Consider the following 21,811-nt stretch of genomic DNA (forward strand, 5'->3'; position numbering starts at 1 on the left):
ACATTGCTTCAGGTTTTAAAATCCCTCAAGTATTTTTCCAGCATAACTCCCTCCCTCTACTACCTCTCCATCGTAAACCCTGTCCTTGTCTGCGCACACTTGCTGCTCCTCAAAACCACAAGTTGATTTACTCCTGTTGTTCCTCGCTGTGTCTCTCTTGGCTTGGAGAAAATTGTGTGTCTGTTTGTGTGTGAGTGAGGAGAGATAAGAAGAGGTTTGAAGGCAGAGAAAGAGTTCCCTCAGTGTGTATGGAGTAAAGTGAGCATGTGTGTGTGTGTGTGTGTGTGTGTGTGTGTGTGTGTGTGTGCGTGCGTGCATGTGTGTGTGTGTGTGTGTGTGTGTGTGTGTGTGTGTGTGTGTGTGTGTGTGTGTGTGTGTGTGTGTGTGACAAAGATCTTAGTATGAACAAAAAGATTAAGTAGACAATGTCCAGTGAGGCATGACTGCTCTACTGGCTTGGCACTGTAATGTGTGTGCGGCTATGTGTGTGTAGGTTGAAAGATTGGGAGGGTGCACTACTAGCTTGTCACCATCAAGGTGTGTGGAGTAAGGGATGAATGCTCTGCTGACTTGTCAGAGTTGAGGATTTTTGTATCATTTACAAAGTGGCATTGTAAGTCACTCTGGATAACAGCATCAGCTAAATGCCTGAGATACAAATGCAAAATGATTTGTATAGCTGTGTAAGCATAAATACATACCACGGTGTTGCAGACTCACTTTTAAATAACACTTTTTTTACACAGATTTACAGTATAATGAAAGTGAGAAACAACATAGACTAACTTTGACTTTTTGTGCAAAACTGTGTCCTAGGGTCATTGAATACAGTAGTTTTTCTTCTCAATTACAGATCTGTCCAAAATAATTTTGTGACCCATTTTAATATGGAAATGTCAGTTACATTATCATATAGTATAGGTCTTTTTCAGGAGAACATTAACACCTGGTATAATCTTAAAAGAAACAAACAAACAAAAAACACAACTCTTTTCCTTAAGTAAATATAGTTATATCAGCTACTCAATAATAATTATGTATTTTTTCAGTTTACAACTCTACAGGCATATATTGCATATTGTTTTGGGTACGTGCATGATTTGAGGCTTTGTTCTCAATATCCAATGGCTAGTTTGCGAAGATAAGTTTTAAATGTCAAGTTGAATAAATAAATGTTTCATATTTTCACCTTAACTGCAGGCGTGATACACACACGTTTACCATGCCTGAAAGTTCAAAAGTTTGAAAAAGCAAACATCCACGGCTAAACAGCACACAGTCTATCAGTATAAGAGTTACCAAAATAAAGTTGGCTAATTTCTTTAAGTTTCTAAACCACTTGTAACCCACTAAACAAAATGTATTTCATTGGAATACAAGGGCTGACAAATTATTTGATCATTAATGTGTAATATGACTAAAGTCAGTAGATACACGGGAGCAGCATCAGTTTTTGACGGTGTTGGAATTTGTTAAATATGGGTAAGTATAAATAGGTAGAAAACATACAAAATTGTGAGGATGAGCTCTAAGAGATCAGCTCTCACTATTAACCTTAATTTAAGCCTATAATGGTAAAGACTGCCAAAATGTCACGAAAGTGCACTAAACGTAAGGGTAAAACTAAACACACCCACACACACTAACATTGTCTGCTGATTGCAATAACTAACACAGCGATGCACCTTATAACAGAGGCACAAATAGAAACATGCCCTCTTCAGCATACATGCAAATACAATGCAGTATATAATAGATACTGTACGTAACAGGCACACACTTACCGGCTGTGTCAGCTCCAGTACATTAGCCCTATATGTGATGGGATTACAGTCACGGGTGTTTCCCACAAGCGCACATGGTAGGAACATGGGACCCAAGTCATCACCATCCAGCACATCCACAGTTAGAGTGGTGGTGGCCGTACGGCGCTCACTGGGATAGGGGGCTCGGTCCTAGACAGTAAGAGAGAAAGCACATATCTTTTACTTTTGGATGATACCACACATTCTTTCTTAGATATTTGCCTATCTTTATCTTCATGTTTAGAATAGAAAATGATCACAACGTAGTGCTGCTGAATATTTTCCGAATATCAAATCAACAAAGCTGCAGGGAACTCTCATTGCCTTCAAAGGCGGGTGTCTACATGACTTAGCATCTTCATGTCAATTTATCCCTAATCAAGGGCAAATAAACAGACTTCTAATGCGTCCAGCACAGACTCCCTGGGCATGTTTGTACCACCAATGTATATAATGTACTTCATTAACAATATTTTATTAAAGTTATTAAAGTAAATAGAGAGTACAAACAAAGTTCCTTGATCATAATCATTACAAATTCATGGAAATACATTCAATAATAAAATTGTGACAGGCATGAGCTATATTTGCAGCAAAACCAAGTATAACAGACATTCAACCAACAGATTAAATAAACTCAAATAAAGTATAAAGTTTAAATTAGAAATTCAACAGCGCAACATTGCAGTGCTCCCACTCCCATCTATCCATGTTAAATAAGTTGCCAAAAAACATTTAAAAAAATGAAGGCTTCTTAAAGGACATTAATTCGATAAGACAGACATGCAGGGAAGAACGAGTACCTAACAAATGGTGCTAACTCTTTTTTGCAAAAACATTCAAGTAGATTAGGCATGGGAGCAATAGATTAAATACATACAAGTATTTGAATAATTAATACAATAACAACTATTCACAATTGTGAAACTCGGGATTGACTGAATGAGAATTTAATTTAATTTTTAAAACAAAAAAATTAAAACCACAAAAATAAAACACAAACAATCAGAATTTACCAAAAACCAAAAAATAAAATAAAAAATAAAAAAGGATTACTTCCTGAAGGAGCAGGTGGAAGCAAATAGCTTATTTGGTCCTGCCCCTACTTCACAATATCATATTATTACAAAACAGATATGCAAATACAGCACACAATCTTTCCAGTCTTACAATAACTTACAACAATACCTTTACATTACAATTCCATTCCTATGTTTTGATAATAATTAGTTTAAACCAAACATGCAGGGTAGACAAAGTACATTTCTTTATACAGTACTTTTACTTTATATAGTACAGTTTTCATGATATCTATAATAGATCAAATTACCAATAACTGAGTAATGATTTAATAATTGACATTCACAGTACATTTATTTATATAGCCAGCACACTAATGTTTCAAGTCTTGAATACAAACGCTTGTATTGTGTAGGCCTTGAACTTTGACATTTAAAAAGAAATCTATTAGAAAAAGGGGTATTCAAACAAAACGCAGCAAGCTCTTGAATGTTATCTGGATGAACGGAACACAAGTGACACATTTTATTCAGAAGGTTTTTTTTTTTTTACTAAATCCTAGTAATACATCGACTCTGGCCTTGAGCTGAGAGGCACCTGATTCAGCGGCATTCTGCTGGAAGACGCACCAGGAACCCTGATGCTCATAATAACAGCCTGCATTACAGTGGAAATGTTTTGTATTGTGTAAAAGGTCTCAGGCCTTTAAAAAAAATATAAAAACACCACAATTTATGAGCTTGATGCATACAAAATGAAAAATGGATATGCTTACACACACTTTGAAGTTTTTATTGAAAAGAAGACCTGCAGGACCTGAAATAGCTGGGTTTCAGAGAGGCCCTTGTAAAATATCAATGCTACTAGAAACGCTTGTCAGACACTAGATGGATAGATAGATAGATATATGGATAGATGGATAGATGGTTAGATGGTTAGATGGTTAGATAGATAGATAGTTTATTAATCCCAAGGGGAAATTCAGGGTCCCAGTAGCTTAAAGACATCACACACAACATACACATACATCATAAACAAGATGATAAAATAACAAATCCACATGAATAATACGGACAATAAAAGACAAGATACCAAATAAAAAATGTACATGAATGTGCTAAGGGATGTATAAGCATGAGACGCTTGCAGTGACCGGGCAGGCACTGACCCTGTGATTCAGTATGTATGGTAAGGTGCTCTATGAGAGTGTGTGTCATGGTGGTAGTGCAAATAAGTCCAATAGTGCAAGGATAAAGTCTAGAGACCAGCATTCAATATTGCCAATATAAGAGAATGAGAGAATATAAGAGTATGATGATAAAAAAAAGTAAAAGTAAATGCTATTCACAACTTTTTATTTCTGCTCAGGCATTAATTTGCAATCACTCTTTTGAGTACACATTTCTGATTCCGTGTCTGATGATCCGTCAATCTGCTGTCGGTGAAGTATCTGCCATACAATTACATAGAAGGTGGCTGCTCAGCAAATCACAGGAAACACTGCCTATTCATCTGAATGTTCAATATAACTTCTGTTTTCAGTTTTTATTTCAAGATAACTGAGAGACACAAATCATTTTTTTTTATTTTTTTTTTGTAAAGCAAAAAATAAGCCAAATCAGAGAATTTACAGAAAAATTACCCTCTAAAGATAACATCTGCTATTTCAAGTTTGTGCAAGTCATCTACAGTCAAATCCCATCTACTTCACTTATATGTGGTAGTGTCTTTTTATAAGGCAGCAGAGTGTTTTGTCATTAAACTCTTTTTGTGTAACTTGAATATTGGCCAGAGAAGATAAGAAGCATTACACCTGAATTGAGTGTTTCTCTATCACTGCATTATGCTATGCTCTCCTTAGTGTCAATCATCTGACAGTGAAAGGAAGAAATGGAGGTCTCCGCCAGGAAATAATCTTTTCAAAACACGGTGCCTTGCACACTTTATTGTAAGATCCACGTTTCCGTGGGATGTCTTTCATAACAAGGCCAGCAGTTAATTTCAAGCAACGATTGACACCATAAAGAATCTAATTATATACTGCATTCATTTCAAAATGACTGGGGGAATGTAAACTAGACAATGATTGCAGAGAAGAGCCTACACAGTAACTGTAAATAACACTGGTATGGTATTTGTATTCACTTTGTATTCAGTATGGCCCAATTAGGAGAAAATGTGAAATGATGTGGCCGGTTGGCTCAGTTGGTAAAGCAGGCGCACATATATAGAGGTTTATTCCTCAACGCAGCGGCCGCGGGTTCAACTCCGACCCTTTGCTGAAGGTCATTCCCCTTCTCTCTCCCCTTTCACGTCTTCGTCTGTCCTGTGGAATTAAAGGCCTAAAATGCCCCAAAAAATAATCTTTAAAAAAATAAGTGAAATGATAAGGCTGTGGAATCGTTTGCTTAATAGGTCAGATAACAGGATTAATAAAAAGGTGTTTCTTTGGGCTAAAGCATTCAACTTTCCGTGGGCTACTGAGATTCATGCTGTTTTTGAAGAAGTCAAATTACAAATATATATATATATATATATATATATATATACTGTATACAGTACAGTAAAGAATTTTGCACAGTACTGTATACTGTATATCTCGTAAGAATTTAACTTGCAGCATGAACACAATTAAAAGTCAGTTACTTGTAAGATTTGACGAAAAATGGTCAAAAGACATTTTGTCAAAACCAAAATTACGAATTGATATTCAAATCAAACATTATTGTGGTCCTGAACTTTATGTTACAGCAATTTATCGAGGAGTCAGAGGTCGTTATTGGCTCAGTTAAAAAGAAATGGAATCCTTCCCCTTGCTCTTGAAGTTGGTAGATTGAAAAACATCCAAGAAGATAAAAGGTTGTGCGAACGATGTGTATTAGGAGAAGTCGAGAATGAATCTTCAATTGTATTGTCCTTATTATTATGAGTTAAGAGAACTTATCTTAAATGAAATGTCTGTTCAAAATCCTGAAATATTTTGGTGTACTGATGACAAGAAAATGGAGTGGTTGTTTAAATTTAAAGGACATAAGTCGGCGACCTTTGTCTCTAAAGCATGGGGAAAACGATAAGAAGGTTTATTTGTTTAATATAAGTCATTTTTGTTGCTATTCTGGTATCTGGTCCCTCGCTGTAAATAATGGTGTCTTGTAAAACTATGGGGGCTGGGCATATTTTCTTTTATGCATGACAATAATAAAATATTATTTATTCATTCAAGCTTTAAAATCATGAACTTATCTCTCTTTTTTCCCAGAGAAGTATTTCTCAGACATGTTATTTTACTTAATGGTGCTCTAAGCGATGTTGGGTGACATTACTTCTTGTTGACGTTCAAAGTATTTTCAAACAAAATGAAGACTAGCTCGCTCCTCCTTCTTCCTCTTCCTCTTCCTCTTCCCGTTCCATCCCTTCTGTGCTTCAGCGCACAAACCCCCCCACCCAAAAAATCCTTCTTGTCCGTTATTGGCTGAACACTGGAACACGGTTTGTGTATGTTTGCATGGTCCAGGTTGGACCACTTTGGTTTTGTTGCCGTGTGTGGAACCTAGGCTGTCTAGAGAGACCGCATTTTTTTTACAGTGTGTTTAGGGGACCGGTAGCTCGCGGATAATGAGGAGATGTTTGCTGTATTTGACAAAAAATGTTGTAGCCTAAAAAATGCGCAACATCGCTTAGAGTACCTTTAAGTGAATAGTTTGACATGAAATTTACATACTCACTTTCCTGCTAAGAATGAGATACGTATATTGACCCCACTCTAATAGCTGTGTGTTAGATCTGAAGCTACAGCCAGGACACAGTTAGGTTATCTTAACATAAAGGCTGGAAACAGCTAGTTTAGGAACTAACCTAGAGGGAAATAGTTCCAGCATAACCCAGGCTGTAAAACACCAACTTTTAGTTTTTATTCTTCAGTTTTTGTACAGATTAAACAAACTAGATGCATTGCATAAATTTGTGAGCTGTAAAGATGATAGTGCACACATTTCCGTACCTTAGGACAGAACAGGAGTGGTATTAATCTTCTCATCCAACTCTTGGCAAAAAAAAGCAAACAAGCATATTTCCCAAAATGTTGATGAATTATTTTCATAGCTAATAATATGAACATGTATTTACAGCCGTAACATGTAAGGCGTATGATTTACAAGAGTTATTTAGATAAGATTACAAGTTGATGTTGCTCAGTCAATCACTGCTAAATTGTTTCTCACGCAACTGTACAGCTGAAAAGGTCAGCCAAATTCAAAGGGTTTGTTCCCCTGGTAGCGCATGGTCTCTTTGTTAAGAATTTATATTCAGCAAATTCACAGCCACTCAACACACTTTTAATATTGTATTCAGATGAGCAGTGAATATGTCAGGCTTTCAAGCAGTCAGAAACACATTAATCTTTTAGTGTACTGTTGACTTTTACTAATGCTTTCAGGGTAAATGGGCCTTGATACATATGGATATTTGCCACACTTTGTTGAGAACTAAAGGTTTTGTAAGCAAGGTTTTTGTGTCACGACAAAAACCCTAGTGGCGCACTCAGCAACTTAAACATTTGGTTACACTTTACTTGAAGTTTTCTACATAAGAGTGACACTGTCATGAACTGTGTCAAGACAGTGTCATGTGTTCATGACAGTGTTATGTCACTCTTATGTAGAAAACTTCAAGTAAAGTGTTACCAAACATTTTTCTGTCATGTCTCAGTTTAGATCCTTCAAACTTCTACCTCTGTTCCCCATGAGTTTTACATGTTAAGGGAAATTAATTATATAATTCATGAATTAATGAATAAAACATACAGAGTGCTGTGAAATAAAAGGAGGAAAACAATTTCACAAACAAAGACATTAGTGATAATTAAGGATGTGCTTATAGTTCCCCGAAGGCTGAGTCAACAGAGCAGAAATAGACAGGAATGTTACCATGATAACAAACATTTACATAAAATGAACAACACTCTAGGGTGCAGACTATATACCCACTCAGCAGGAGAGTTGATTTTCTTCAGACATCCTTTACAACAGGTAAACTTTTTAAATTATGTGAAACAATACTATATCATACTCAGGATTGGTCCTTGATAGCTTCACAGAGGTACAGGCAAATACAAAAACTACAAAAAACACTTACATTAGCCTGTATGATGACCAGGTATCGTGTTATGTCCTCATAGTTGAGTCTTTCTCTGAGAACTACGGAGCCAAACAGTGTCAGGGGGATGTCAAAGGTTCTGTTTGTTGTCTGAAACACACACACACACACACACACACACACACACACACACACACACACACACACACACACACACACACACACACACACACACACACACAGTGAGCCACTTACAGGATAAAACAGTTCATATTTCACTTTCTTGGAGTTTAGCCAAGCTAAGACACAGGTAGGTGTTGGAGGAATAGTTACATATTTTTAGTTAAAGCAGTAGAAGTGATTTTTTTTAATCAGCCAGTCAAGTAGGGATGGGCAACATTACAATATTTTTCTATATCGTTTCTATTGCGATGTCGAAAAAACAACAGCCCAACTGAGTTATTTGGACGACGCGTAACGTGATCTTTGCATGTTATGTTCATTTTTGCAATTTCATAATTTGTAATTTTTCCTACTATTTGTAAAATACACGGAGCACTGAAGGAATATTGGGCCCGAATGCTGCTCTCATGTCAATTTGTTTTGGATTGTTGCTCTTAGTTATGTTACATTTTAACAAACCAAATCCTGACTCATTGCCATAGCCATGGTGCTAAACCAATAGCCTGCATAATGAGGAATTATGCAGGTGGATGGATAACCTACCGGGTCTTTCGGGTTGTACTGGATGGTGTACTCTATCTGTCCGTTGGGACCATCATCAATGTCAGTTGCCCCATTGTTCCCCGAGAAACCAGAAAAGATAGTGGTTCCTATTGGCGTCAGCTGAAAGCACAATAGAGAGAGAGAATTTCAGTATCCCCCTCTACAAGCTCACACTACATGATGTCAAACACTTAATACTCTCTCACAATGACATCAAACAGCTTCTGTCCCATACTGTTGTGTCTTGTCTTCTTGACAACTACTGCCTGTATGTGGCAGAGAAGAGAGAGGGGCACATTAAAAAAACCTGTCACATGCGTTTGGCCATAAGGGATCTTGATACCCCACTGTCTCTACAAAACAAACAGAAAATGGCTCGTAACTTTTTGTGTATTGTGCTCAAATGGGGCTTGAGGAGGAAAATCAGCTTGCAGCTGTTGTGTGCTTTAATTTGCTCTGGATATAAAATGAAACACAGGCAGCATGGTGTGTCCAACCTTTTGTATGTCTGCAGTCTGTGCCTCAGTCTTTCTCTCTGTTGCTACTGTGAATGTTTGCTGCACCTCATTGACCCATTGAAGAGAAGTTTTTAGATAAAAGCGAAACATTGGGTGATAGAAAATCATGTATGGTATCTTAAGAGTGCTTGTCTTACAAGACAAAAAGACAGTGTGTGTGTCTATCTGTATTTTGGTCTTTTATTTCAGTGAAAGAAAATAATATTAAAAACAGAAACAGAATGGACCAAAATATTTATGGTTATAAATGAATGAGTCAATGTCAAATCAGATTACAGCAATAACCAAGAACGTGTAGGTAGACACCATAGCTTATTATGCCTACTACTTTCACAGTATAAAAAAAATGAACTACAAAAAATTAAATCCAATATGCCACATTGTGTTAGTGCGCTTCCTGATTCATTCTCACTTTGAGTATGGTATACACAGTTTAGCTATTATTTGGATTACTATATTAATGATTTTATCTCATTTATGAGTTCTCAGTCAACGGCTGTTACACTACCTACAGAGAACTAGCATATTGTCGCTGTTGGATAGAAAACTCATATCTCCATATTTTTTCATTTTAATTATTTTTTTCAGAAATAAATGCTATGTCACCCTTTACGTCTGTCTGTTTTTTTTTTTTTTTTAAAAGATTATTTTTTGGGGCAATTTAGGCCTTTATTTTCATAGGACAGATGAAGAATGAAAGGAGAGAGAGAGCGGAGAATGACATGCAGCAAAGGGCCGCAGGTCGGAGTCAAACCCGTGGCCGCTGTGTTGAAGAGTATACCTCTATATACCCAGGCGCCCCTGTCTGTGGGTTTTACAAATATTTAAACAGGGACGAGGACATTTCGTCTGATTTCGTCTGAGATTAATAGCTCAATACATTTTTGTTTAAATTAGTTTATTAGTCTTTTCATTTCCTGTGGTAGCTGTTAAACTAACTGTTGTTACAGTCAGACAGGATCCTGTTATTTCAACAGCTGGAGAAACACTGGCACACATATTGGATGAAAGGACAGCAGCAGAACATAATGCTCAGTTATTAAATAATTTAAAAGATGTCATGGCAACTCTTTTTAGCTATGCAATTTTAAACTAGCTGCAGACAGATAGCATGAATGAAATTATGGTTGATGATGGTTTGTATCTAACCCATGTTCATCTTAGATTCAAACAAACTAAATTACGAAAAATACTTCATGTTTATTAGTTTCTTGCACATGTGCAACAAGATGACTCACTTTCTAGTAGAGGAAAAGAGAAGCTAGATATTCAGATATTCAATTACATTTCCTGAGAGAAAGTTTTAACCCGAAAATTGAACACATTGGCACAGAACATGAAAGGAAAAACTTAGCCAGCCATACATTGCCGTGTTGTATTTTTTTCATCCATGTGCCTTGGGATCTGTGATTATCTGTCAAAAAGAGTCTAATCTCTAGACAGCACGATAAACATTTGAGATTAAGTTTAATTTAGCTGCTGCACCAATGATTTGTTACATCATTCCCCTCAACAGGGTTATCTCTGCCTCCCACTGATCCAACAATGGTCTTCAAAATGTCTCATGCTGTCACCTTGCCACTTTCAGATATGGCTCTAATGAAACAACTCCAGACTCCGGCACCAGTGCCAACTCATGAAATCAGCCACAAGGATCTCCTTGTACCCGAAAATGTTCATGGCAAACTCATAAACGGTGTCCTAGACGTTCTTATAAATAACCATATTACCTCTCTGTCTGCCTCACTTCCTGCACTCAATAATCGTTAGTAACTGACAACTTAAAGAAAGTTTAATGTAGATAAAGCTGGGTGTAACTCCTGAGTCACTCAATATTAAATGTATTACATTAGGTTGGAGTTCTGGGGGCAAACTAAAGTGAATTAGACAATAGCTGTCTGACTAATGAGCAGACTTGCACTCAAATCTTAATTATTGCCCATATCAGAATAAATGTATTCACTTTTTTTTATTTATTACCAGCAAACTGACCACATTTACCTTGGGCTGGCACAGAAATCATATTATAGAGATTCTTATGATGCATCTCCTAAATTGTATGGTTGTCGTTTGAAGTGAACTGAGAGAATTATTTCAGCCGGAGTAATGAGAAACTGGAGAGCTGTGAGAGGTGGCGGGATGGAGGAGGAGGAGGAGGAAAGAGAACCAGAAATATATAGTGTGTGGCAGAGGAAAGGTGGGGAGGTTGAGAAAAGGTGACACAATGAAGAGCTGGCAGTAGTAAGGGGGCATACAAGTGGGGAAGTTTGGTAAGCTGCAAAAATGACGAAGAGAGTGAAAGAGAGAGGTTGAGAAGACAGATTGAGTTGGACAGGTTGTGGAAGACTGCATAATGAGATATTCTACTGGGTCTGCCTAGGTCTATGCTGGCAGCAGGCTACATGTATCCTTGTCCAGTTTTCAGTTTGAACCTCCTCTAGTTAAATTCTGCTCCCACAGACTCTGGAGGACAAACTAACAGTGGGATTGGCATCTTAAAGACTATTCTGGAAGCCTCCGAATAGCAGATTTAGATCCTTTTTCTTGACTGCTCAACAAACTCAAAAACCTTTTTTTCCTGCAGTTACTGCCCTTCAACTTTAGTCTGACAGCAAAATGCCATGTGCAATTCTTTTTGGTGGACGTTTTTATTTAAAAGTCATTGCAGTATTTACACCAGGCTACATTTTCTGAGTGCAGGTTAATGCAGCCTCTAACGCTGGCATTGTTAGCATTATGACATGATGACCCCCAGAGCTCTACTCATTCTGGAGTGCCTCTCTAGTCTCAGACCCATGAGTCCTTTACCTGCCATCATGATAGACAGCAACACTGAGGATAAGTGCAATAAATGTCCCTGGATTTAGGTTAAAGACAGATAAGTATTTCCAGCACACAAAGTTTTATGGATTTTGTTTTTACTTCTCTACATCTCTGTAAGAAAATGAGTTAGGGTACATTTATATGTGTGAAACTGTCACTGTGTGTGTGTGTGTGTGTGTGTGTGTGTGTTTTACCTCACTGACGGCGACATAGTATCTTGGCTGTTGGAAATGTGGTGTGTTGTCGTTGCGGTCTCGAACAACGATGCGGACTTCGTGTAAAATCACCGTGCCTACTAGCTCGTTGGTACACTGAACCTGAACCACAATAGAGTGAATGTACGACGGGGGCTGGAAGAGAAAAACACAGAGGCATAGACATATAGTTGAAAGGTAAATAAATAATTAACCAGAAAATAAACCCGAAATAAATAGAAGTATTGCAGAGAAGACTGCCAGCCTCTTGTATTTGTACTTTTTATGCCAAATCAGACTTTCAAAAACATCTGCTGGATTATTTTACAGAGCAAAACAGCAGGAGGCCGGTTGTTTTCCAGTTGAGGGGGGGCTAAAACTTTCTGTTTGTTTATCACATTGGCAAATGCTTGAAAAAAAAAGTGAGACAGCCATGAAAATTTGCTTCCGCCATATTTATCCTCTGTAGTCAAGTGAAAAAAAAAAAAACGGAACTAAGAAACAAGCAGTGTCTGGGTGACACACTAGTTTTGTTAAACTTTTAAGCTATCTGACATTTAGAAGCCAAACCAGGAAGAGCAAAATAGTGTATGCAAGAGAAGATACTGTCATGCAAGATAAAAATGTACCGGGACTGAAATAAAATCACTTTTCAGAAGGCAAAACTAAAATAAAATAGCTTAGTCGTCTTACATCTCTATCCAGAACCCGTCCAGTGCTGTTGAGGTAAAGGGCTTTTTTGGAAGAGTCAAGGATCACCCAATAGTCCTGGTTATCCCTTAGCGACAGAGAGATGGTACGATCCGGACCCTCAGCCACGCCATTTATCTGCATGTTCTCCACCAATAACGTTCCTGGGGATACAATAAAAACACTTGCATTAGCCCATCAGCTAGAGAGAGAGAGAGAGAGAGAGAGAGAGAGAGAGAGAGAGAGAGAGAGAGACACACACACACACACACACACACACACACACACACACACACACACACACACACACACACACACACACACACACACACAAAGTTCAGAGTTCCTGGAAATAGATTTGAATAACTTCTGCAGAGAAATAGTCCTGGATCGAACTTTATTAGTATAAAAAAAAGGAGACTCCTCTGCTTTTCTTCATGTTCTCCATTAATTACAGTATATACCATGAAATTACAGTAGGTTGCAGCCAAGGTCAAGAGCAATGAGATGGAGAAGCACACAAAGAGAGAGACAGAGTAAAAAGCATGTGGAACTTAAATTATATTAGGTAAAGCTGATCAGATATGGGAGCTACTCTGTTTGCCTTTTCTGTACATGCACCTGGAATACTTCAAACACACAATAACATGAACATTTCAGAGGAAGAGACATCTTAAAAAGTAAACATTTTAATAAGATAGTACAGATGGACTAAAACTTGATTTATTTAACACAACTGCCTTCAACTACCTTCAACCGACTAACTTCAAAGTCACTGTTCCACTATCTTTAATGTGACTATTATCGCCACTGTTCATCACATCCCCAACCGGCCCCGTCAGACACCGCCTACCAAGAGTCTGGGTCTGCCGAGGTTTCTTCCTAAAAGGGAGTTTTTCCTTGCCACTGTCGCAATAGCTACTGCTAATGTTGCTCTTGAGGGAATTACTGTAATTGTTGGGGCTTTGTAAATTATAGAGTGTGGTCTAGACCCACTCTATCTGTAAAGTGTCTCGAGATAACTCTGTTATGATTTGATACAATAAATAAAATTGAATTGAATTGAATTGAACTGTGAGTGTTGAAGCAATTTGGGAATGAGATGAATATTGAAGTGTCAGAGAAACACAAACAAGACATGATCTGAGTGGAAACTGTCAGCTGCATATTATCTTTTAATCGACACAAAGCCAGGGAACATAGCAGAGAAGAGCACGGTGTCAGAGAAAAAAGAAAAAGCAGATGGAGAATAAGATAGACATCTGACTTTATTGGTGATTGACAGTGTCAATGAAAACGAAGCCCTGCTGCCATCCTATTCAAATTGTTTGCATGAGTATCTCAATATTAAAACTCCAAGACCAAGCAAAGTTATGTGATTAAATATACTGCTGGATTTCACAGACATTTCAAGAGAGTTTTAAGTATTTTTATTTATACTTCACATGCTCATTCATGTGTTTTATCAGTTTCATAAACTAATGCGCTGTCCTGGGTCTTTTTTTTGGGTTTAATGGAAAATATTAGAACAGAAAAGGTACATAAAATATATGAGGAGGAAAGAAAGAAGAACAGTTTAACTGCTTGACTCTGTGCAGCTTTAAATCATAAGAGACCCATTACCAGGCCCTACACACAGCATTATTAATCCCAAAAAACCTTTGCCTGTGTGTGCAAAAAAGTATTCTTGACAACGTTATTAGGCGTAGCAGGTTTTCAGCCTGAGACACAATCTTCGGTTTTTGTGTGTTTACACCATTAGATTCTAAGTGGAGAAAAATGAATAAAGAATTCCACTAAGCATCTGTCCTTTAACGGACATCACACATAGATCAGTACACTTTTTGTGTGTGTGTGTGTGTGTGTGTGTGTGTGTGTGTGTGTGTGTGTGTGTACTTCATACTTTCCCTCAATATTTACACACACACACACACACACACAACATCATAAACACAACACACATACACACACAGTGAACAACCTCATGTCTGATCTGCCAGACATAAAATTGGGTCATGGCCTTCTGTGCTACGGCCATGGAAACCATGTCAAATGCCTTGCTGTGATTCGCTGGTTTTAAATAAACAGAGAAATTTAATTAAATTGGATTCTTTATATGAGAAATGGGATAGAAAATGAAATTCATTAAAGGGGTTTCATTCCTTGCCATCTTGTGGCTATACCTCTCTTCTGGTTTCTGCTTCTGTCTTGCAAATTGAGTAAAGAAACTCAAGTGCAGGCAAAGAAGAGACCGACAGATAGTGGCTACACCTTGTGTAACTGTATATAATTTAATTCCATAGACCATCTAATATAAATGGGCTCTTTTCACAGTGACCTCACTTCATGGGATGTGTGACTGAATACTGCACTCAGCAGCACCCGATTAAATTGACCTATGTGTTAAAGCATACAGGCAGAACTGCATGAAGCCGTGAGTGTGTGCGCAGCAACACGGAGAGCAGAGAGAAGGAACTGTCCGAGAAAAAGAGGCACAAAGAGCAATTAGAGAGCAAGAGAAATGAGAAAGTTAGCAGAGGAAAGTGAGGCGAAAAAAGATTGGGTTGAATGGGTTGAGAGAAATAAAGAGAATATTAGGAGGAAATAGAGAGAAAATGAGCATTGTGACGGCGCATTAATGGAATTTTTACAGGACATTAGCTTAACTGTATGTGGCGACAGGTACGAGCCATCGACTGAAAAGTAATCATCACATCCACCTGCTACTTCAGCCCTTGGTGGGAGGACGAAGGAGGGATTCAAGGTGAATACCAGTATACAAAAGGTACAGCACAGAACAAAAAATCATTTATAGGTCATGTTGAAGGAAAATTAGCTTCGATTAAAGCAGCTATAATCAATGCTTTTGTATGTCAACACTGAGGATCATCTTCAATCCAATGGCAGGACTACTCAGCCAGGCACATCCACTAAACCACATTAAAACATATACAGTGTTTGCTGACAATAAATATATTTTTTTTTGGGAAAGGTCAAGGGCAACCATGTTTTTAATTTCATCTGATTGGAGTAAAGCCTTAGGTGTGTTTACCAGAAAAGGTGCAGGTGTACTTTATCTATTTACTGTTGCTTTTGACAGTTGCAATTCGGTCTTTATGCTCAGATTGAACATTTTCTGTTTATTCATGCACATGTGTCATTAGACTCTGACGATAACACTAATGTCTGTGTCTTTTTGTATTTCATGCTGACCTTAACCCTAATATGGACTTGAGTGAACCCCTTAGCTGATATATTCTGCTGCTGGAAATATCAGCAGGGATGCTTTTCTATCCATGTACGGAATACTAACTATTTTATTTGGATTCAGGACCCCTACAGCATTAGTGGTGGTCAAGCTAGATTAGCAGAGCTGAGTATATTTACAGCCATACACTAATAATGTTAGAGCAGCAAGAGATGATTGCACCCTATTACATGCAATTTTGTACGCTGATGTAGCATGCATTAGGCCTATCTGCTAAATGATAAATGGAATACATTGTTGTGCACATTATGTTATTGTGAAGTGGATATATGGTACTAATGTCTGTTTGCTAAATATGTGTGAGGTTCTGTGCATGTTTGTGTGTCTGCCCCACTCCCATTCCCACACTTATGCACTTATAATCACCCTTTTACTTGATATTATTAAAATCAAACCCCTAATTTTAATATTATCTTCTTTTATACATTTCCCTGAGGAAAATAATCCCTAACTCGTATCTTGTTAGTCTCCCTCTCTCCGCCTCTTTTCTTCCACAAGCCTCCCTCTCTCCTTTTTCCCCACACCAACCCAAGATAATCACCTTAAAGCAAGATTCTCTATTAAATCTGTAACACTATTTCACAGCCACAGAGCAATACATGGCAATAAACATACAAACCCTTCCAATACTAAATAATCTTCGAAAGCCCTGTTAGGAAGATTACTGCAAAAACAGCCACAAACACACACTTGTACATACAGTGTGTGCACAGTAAACACATCACCACAAAAAGAGACAAACAAAACAACGCACACACTGTGTTTTACTGTTGTTACAATAAGATGCAGACATACACACATGCATACACACTGTACTGTAGCTGCCAGATATTTTAATATTATTCTGTTGTAAAAGACTCAATTAAATGCATAATGCTATTGGAGTTGGGCACTGAAACCCGGTCTCAATAAAACGACTGGGCCGAATATCAACGCAGATTTCAGTGACTCATTTCAATGCCACTTAAAGGAACACACCGACTTATTGGGAATTTAGCTTATTCACCGTAACCCCCAGAGTTAGACAAGTCGATACATATCCTTCTCATCTCTGTGCGTGCTGTAATGCTGTCTGACGGCTCCAGCAACATCAGGCCAGCACAGAACATGCAGGTGAATGGTTCCAGTAATCCTACTGCTCCGAATAAGTGACAAAATAACGCCAACATATTCCTATTTACATGTTGTGATTTATAGAGTCACAGCGTGTACAAAAAACAACGTAACATGAGACACGTTGTTTTTTATACACGCTGTGACCCTCCTGTCCACTTGGCATAAGGTAACGTTAGCCTACTGTCAGCTAGCAGCTGGCTTAAACACGGTTAAAAAAGGTCTAACTGTAAGCTGTATTTAAAGTAGACTAGCTGCACTTTGAGACACCATGACCACTGTCGGAGTCGGAGTTGTGGGTGAAACAACACCTAAGGAGCTTAATAGCTGCGTTCAATTACACCTTGTAAGCACATGATGCATTGAAGTGCATCTCAAGAAACTTAAGATGTAATTTACACAGCAGTTTGACTACATTACCATCGATTTGGAAAGCACAATATGTCAAATTACTAAATAATGTATAATTTTCTAGATTTCTATAAATATATAAAATGCTTGACTTTTGTGTCAAACTTATGCTCCGTTGCCAATGCCTAATGAGCTTTAAAGGTTTTAACCTGCTGCACAGTGAAGGAGAGGTGCAATATTGCAAATAATATAATGATGTTGCATTTAAAAGTGATTTCATTCTGAGAAACACACACTGAAAAATAATAAAAAAAGGATTTTCTGGATAAAAAAGTAAATAACAATCAAAGTCGAACGTAAAGTCCAAGAGCCAATCACGTCATATTGGAAGTACTGTAAACTGATAACGCCAACATGGGTGGCAAACGATTACATTCGTACATGCGAGTCCCAGGCTGATGTGCATACCCAGTATACCCCATACCAACGCTATTCTGAATGAAGAATATCTAAGAACACAGTAAAAACGTAAAACAGGAGAAATGAGGTTGAATAGCGTAATAGGATGCATTAAGACATCAACAGATACAGAGATGGCCGCTGGGTAGATGGAATGCGCGGTTCTCCTCTCTGTCTGGTGTCGCTATGCTAATCTCTTCTTATGTCAGTTAGGATTACAGCAATCAGGTCTCACAATTTAAAACTTTGTAGGAAAAACAGACATGGCAAACTGGTTTCTGTTTGTAAACAGTGATGTATAGGCTGGAGATAAAAGGTTAATTTACTGTGTACATTTCACCTCAGTGAAAGGTTGAGTGGCCTTTCTCAAGGCCAACATGAGCCTTCATTTACTTGGAACCAAAGTAATGATTAAGGTTGTCAATTAAAATCTGAGTCCTTTAAAAATAACCTTCACAGAACTTCACAAAAATAATGTTCATTTACACAAACAATCCTGCACTAAAACACACCCCTAAGTACACTCTGGGATTGTGTGTTTGTATATTTCTGTCTGTACGGTCCAAATAGCAGATCCATCAAACCAGCTACTAATTAGCTAAGAAGGTCTTACACAGTTTGAGCTAACTCTGGAGACAGAAAATACACTGGAGATATTTCCTTTGGTGTTTGGATAAAAGGTGTCTGAAAACACTGGCAGCCTTGTTTTGTGGCAGGTGAGAAGAGAAGAGAAGAGAAGAGAAGAGAAGAGAAGAGAAGAGAAGAGAAGAGAAGAGAAGAGAAGAGAAAATAGCTATTTGTCTCAAATATTAAAATTAAGAGTTCCAAACAAACAAATGTCAAGAATCCGATCATTTTTGTCTAACTCAAGGAGTTAGTTGCTCAACAATCATTTGACATACAACATCAAGGTCTGGGGAACCAAAATGATATAATAAAATCGTTTAACTCGTAAACCTAATTATAGCTCACTTCTTCCCCATCAGAAAATAAGTAGTTATTGTTTGTTCCAAAACCTGATGCGTAAAAATAAGATCTTTTGGATCTACGGGGTATTGTATATGGGACTATTTCCTGCAACCAGGAGAAACTACGGATTTAACACAAACATATAAAATGTTAATTAATGACTATTAGAGGTATTGGTAGGCAGATTTTGTTATCTTCGAAAAGAGATAGGATAATTCTTTCCCCCGTTTCCAGTCTTTAGGCTAAGATAAGCTAACCGGTTGCTGGCTGTGGCTTCACATTTGAAATTCTGTAACACAAGCATACACACATAGAAATGTGCTCATATCTTGTTGTTGTTTATGCTCATACACAGTGATTTAGCTCAAATTGAATGACCCAATGTCTTATCTTCTGGGACAGGGAGCCAACCATGACGCAGTTGGCGCAGACCTAATCAATATTAATGACTGCAGGTTGCATGCCATGCCAATCAGCATCTGCTGAAAAGGTCAAAATCATCCAACAGTGTTTATTTAACATACGGAAAAAAGGTGATGCTTATTTTAAAAACTTACATTCTAATGAAAGTGTTCACTTGTTGCAGCTGAAGTTATAAACCTCTATTTAAATCAACTTTACAGCACAGAATGAAGTAAAACAGCTGACTACTTTACCGTTAGGGCTTTCTTCATCAATGGCCACGATGGTAGCAGGAGGACCTGACCGAGACAGTTTACATTCTGAGGGGGTAAAAAAGAAAAAGGGAATTTAGAGTTAACATTGGTACCTTGTATGTTTTTTTAGTCCTATCCAATGTAGACAAGATAAACTGAAAACTTAACGATGAAGCATATAGATTATTTCGCTTGTTGAATGTTGATGAAAAGTATTGTACATTTTCTCCTTTAAAGACTCTGCGGATGTGTGTGTGTGCGTGCATGCACCTCCCCCCCAAACCATCTCTGCAGGGTAACAAGCACAATGACTGAACACATACTTAACAGAAGAAAAAAAGTGTAGATAGTTCTTACCCTCATATTGCCAGTCTGCAGTTTGAGACATCAGGAAGGAGAGAATTGAAGGAAGAAGGTAGTAGCCAAAGAAGGGAAGAAGGGAGGAAAAAGCAGAAGAGAAAAATCATGAAAGATAAGAATTAACTTTCATAGCAAAGCAACAAAACCGGAAAGAGGGGAGTCAAACGTGAATGCAGTAAGTGGAAGTTTTGAAAAATATGTGCGAAATAACAAGCAAATAAGAAATGTGGTGTGAGGTGTATGTGTTTGCATGTACAGTCTACAAATGTTGATGTGCTTACTGTATTTCTGTAAGCTTTTTTACCTCCTTTCACAGCCACCAGAAGCTACTATGAACCCAAGCCAAAAGCCTTAAATGGTCCCATTCAAAGGGGGAGAAACACCACCAACATTTAAGAATTCTCCGTCTCTGAATACAAGAACACCCACATTTACCAGACAGGGTAACATTATTGTTCAGCTTTCGAGGATAGTTAAGAAAAAAATCCCACAGGGAGGCTGGAAGACGGATATCTGCTCATCTAGAAAATAGACTTCATGGAACAATGATCACACTTTCTCTCTCTCTCTCTCTCTCTCTCTCTCTTCCTTTCCACGATAAAACATTACAACTGGGTGACATCATAGATTGAGATAATCTATTCATTGGTATTGTGTCTTGTTTCTTGCTATGGGATATGGTATATTGAGCATTCCCAAATATAGATTAAACTGTCCCAGGGATTACAATTAGTTTATCTTATTAGCTGAAAATGATTGCTTTTCTAATGTGTCCGCTAAGGAGGCAAAGAATGTTTTCTTAGCTAACAGACGTGCTGATTTAAAACTGACCCTCAAACCAAGTTGAACTTGTGCACGTTTTTCTTATTAATATTTGTATTGCAGGTTATTGCTGGGTACATCTAAAATGGCATATAACAGCAATCTTCATGGCTTTCTGTTAGCCTACTGAAATTACAACTGACTCCTTATTGTGTTTAGCATATAGTATATTAAATAAACGTAGGATGAAATATGTCTAATGGGAATCAAGCCTGTTTGGTCAGGGTGTACAATCATCTGGATATAAAATTTAAACAGTTAGTAAGAATTTTACTCATCAACTTTGTTTCATTCACTGACACAGGTCTGTAAGATGAGGCTTCTAACTCATTAGGGCCCTTTTTAAAAGCATGTTTAAACATATGTTTGTGCAATATTATTCAAGAATTCTTTAATTGCTTCTATAATCTCTTAGATGTCTTTCCCTAACTCCGCCACTGATTCACTGTTAAGATAAGGCAGGTTCATTCTGGAGAGAAATGACTTAATTGCAACTAAAGATTATTTTTATTGTTGATTAGCTTGTCAATTACTTTCTCGATTAATTATTGTTCTGGTCTAAAATCATCTGGCCAAAAGGACTGCAGTTGAAAATTAGCCAGCTGGCTAACACTGGCACATTTACAGAAATGTTGATTAATGTGTGTTGTCCTTTATAAATAAAGAATAAGAATCAAGTAGTTGTTTGGTCTATAAAATGTCAGAAAATGTCGATCAGTGTTTCCCAAAGCCTAAGATGACATTCTCAAATGTCTTGTTTTGTCCACAACTCAAAGATATTATATTATATATTCAGTTTACTGTCATAGAGGAGAGAAGAAACTAAAACAAACGTCACATTTAAGAAGCTGGAATGAAGAAACTTTTTTTTTCTTCATAAAATATGACTCAAAATACCCCCAAAAATAGTTGGTGATGACTTAAATAATCGGCCACTAATCAA

General features: G+C 37.5%; 1 protein-coding gene across 1 annotated transcript in view; it reads right to left on the reverse strand.

Annotated features, from left to right (window-relative positions):
* The window catches only part of LOC114548571 (protocadherin-15-like), a 142,330-nt gene extending 122,256 nt beyond the window's left edge, over positions 1 to 20,074 (reverse strand). Inside the window, 7 exon segments of the mRNA XM_028568558.1 lie at positions 1,785 to 1,955; positions 7,959 to 8,069; positions 8,646 to 8,765; positions 12,181 to 12,336; positions 12,874 to 13,034; positions 19,687 to 19,752; positions 20,044 to 20,074. Of these exon segments, the coding sequence (XP_028424359.1) occupies positions 1,785 to 1,955; positions 7,959 to 8,069; positions 8,646 to 8,765; positions 12,181 to 12,336; positions 12,874 to 13,034; positions 19,687 to 19,752; positions 20,044 to 20,074 (816 nt within the window).
* Positions 20,075 to 21,811: the final 1,737 nt, after the last annotated feature.

This window comes from Perca flavescens, chromosome 21 (genome assembly GCF_004354835.1).
Source record: "Perca flavescens isolate YP-PL-M2 chromosome 21, PFLA_1.0, whole genome shotgun sequence".
Taxonomy (NCBI): Eukaryota; Metazoa; Chordata; class Actinopteri; order Perciformes; family Percidae; genus Perca; species Perca flavescens.